This window comes from Apteryx rowi, unplaced genomic scaffold (assembly GCF_003343035.1).
Source record: "Apteryx rowi isolate R43461 unplaced genomic scaffold, aptRow1 scaffold_571, whole genome shotgun sequence".
NCBI lineage: Eukaryota > Metazoa > Chordata > Aves > Apterygiformes > Apterygidae > Apteryx > Apteryx rowi.
Genome location: NW_020450840.1, coordinates 290,628 through 292,873, shown reverse-complemented (window position 1 = coordinate 292,873; position 2,246 = coordinate 290,628). Strand labels below are relative to the sequence as shown.

The 2,246-nt window shown below is 53.2% G+C and overlaps 1 protein-coding gene across 1 annotated transcript in view; it reads left to right on the top strand.

The window, feature by feature from the left end:
* Nucleotides 1-477: 477 nt before the first annotated feature.
* LOC112973901 (proline dehydrogenase 1, mitochondrial-like) overlaps nt 478-2,246 on the top strand; it is a 16,830-nt gene continuing 15,061 nt past the window's right edge. Inside the window, exon 1 of the mRNA XM_026082312.1 lies at nt 478-615. Within this exon, the coding sequence (XP_025938097.1) occupies nt 478-615 (138 nt within the window). The remainder of the gene's footprint in view (nt 616-2,246) is intronic.

The window sequence follows — 2,246 nt, the reverse complement described above, 5'->3', positions numbered from 1 at the left end:
TTCGTCTTGCATTGCTGTTTGTTTCTTTGCATCTTATGGGTTCTCAGGCCATCAGTAGTAGACTCTCCCTGGCTTAGCACCATTGCTGGTGCAGCTGAGTGCACCCACTGAAGGACTCGGACTCAGTTTTCTCTGAGGAAGGTGTGCTCTTGTTCCTGGGGCACATTCCCAAGGCTAGATACAGCAGCTTGGCTACATTCGCATCATATCTGGTACCTGTGCCTCAGACCAGACTGGACTTCACAGGTCAAGTATTGGGGCTAGATGCAGCCACCACGCTGGCAGGAGCACGCTTGCACGTGCACTGTCCCCCATTCGCCAGCAGCTCATGCCAGCGTGTGGCTGGACATGGTGGGACATCAGGACAGCGGCCTGAAGTGCAGCAAAAAAGTCATGGCCGAGGGGTCCCAGGAACTGGTGGTCACTGCTCTGCAAGACCATGGTGACAGCTGGGGGCTTTGGGGAAAGGTGAAGTGAATGGGCTGGGCTGATGTGACAGGCCAGCAAGGCTCAGGGCCAAACATCTCAGGGTTTCTAGTGCAGCCCGGGGCTGAGGACTCCGAGGAGTTCCCAGGGGACTCCCCACACCAGCCAGATCACACCACGTTGGACCAGGTACAGCAGGAACGAGGAGGAGAAAGAGAGAGGTCTGAGGGCTGGCAGACTGGGACGCCAGACACCAGGCAGTCCACGCGGTGACAGCCGGGGGCTTGGCATGGCCCGCAGGAGCTGCCTGTGAGCCCCCCTCGGTGGCTTCCCAGCGGTCAGCAGGGCAGCCCCAGGCAGCACTGCCTCTTCAGGGACCCCCTTTGGCTTTGGGAACAGCAGGCTGCAGTTGTTCTCAGACAGATCCTGTCAGATTTTGCTTCCGTCAAAATGTGGCTTGTTTTCAGATTTTGCCTCTGCATCCCAGCTTCGAGACTAAAGTTCTTCTGAAAACGCAGACCTGCTCGTGGAACACGGACTAGCTTTCGCAGCCCTGGAGACCTCTCAGACCCTGTGGGGCTGGCAGCACGCTCCTGCTCTGTTCGGCCAACTAGCAACACTCAGAACATCAAGCAAATATTTCTCAGGGATGACTCAGGTGAACTGATCCCGTTAGATCCTTTCAAGGGAATTTTCTCCGCGATGCCTTGATGAGAAGCAAGCTCCCCGCCAGCAACAGCGAGGTCTGGTTGTGGCTGCTGTTCTAATAGAAACAGGGAGTTACGGCTAGACCTGCCAGAAGCAGCACTGAAGCTAGAAAAGGAGCAAAAGTTCAGGTCGATTACATGTCATAATTTTAAAACAACTGCAGCTGTAACATCTGCTCCTTAAGCTTTAATGCAGCTCTGCATAATTTTAACTTTTTTATTCTTTAACAGGAGTTCAGACTGTTGCCTGAGACTCCATGCACTCAACCTCATCGCAGTAAGGAACTTCAAATGAATAGTTCACTATGAATAGCATGAAAGGGTTAATGCAGTGCAGGAAATATTTTTCAAGAAATGGATGCTTTTCGATAATTGACTTTTTACGCAGGTCTTTTATGGGTGGCAATGCCATTATCTCTTTCTCAGCCATTTCTCTGGCTGACTCAAGGGAAGGATAGGACATACGAAAAAGAAACCTTGCAAATGAGCTCAAGGAACCTCCATGATTTCACTGTTAATTACAGCTGGGGGAACCACAGGAATGTCACTGCCAGGGTGTGGAGGAAACACTATTTACTGTAATTGTTCCTGCACTGCTAGCCCTATGACTTTTAAAATGTTTACATCTTGGTGGACTGAGGGATGTTTCAGAAAAAGAAACGACCGCTTTGCATCAAAACTTAAGGAGTCCTCTCAAAAGGAAGCCCTTCAAAGGCTACCTCTTGCTGCTCCAGCCCAGTAAAGCGTGGTTTCCAAACCAAGCAAACGCTTGCAGGTCTGCTGCACTGTTTGCTCTCGTCCTGCCTTGCAAACGCCGGCTGTGACGAGCATTTGGCACAAGATGTCACTGAGGAGCCAGAATAGGAAGGTTCTGTGCAGCCCCGCATCTGCCTAAACTGATCTTGCAGGAAAGACGACAGAGTTGGGGCTGCAGAAGCAGGAACGGAGAGGGGGGCACGGCTGCAGTTCTCACAGCTACAAAAAGGCCCTGCAAAAGGGGAGGGAGGCGCCCGCTCCCCGCTCCCCGCGCAGAGAGTCCCGAGCGCAGCCGGCAGCGCGGCGGGGAGGCGCTGCCGGAGCTCCGCGACTTCCGCGTGGGAACAGGCCGGGCGA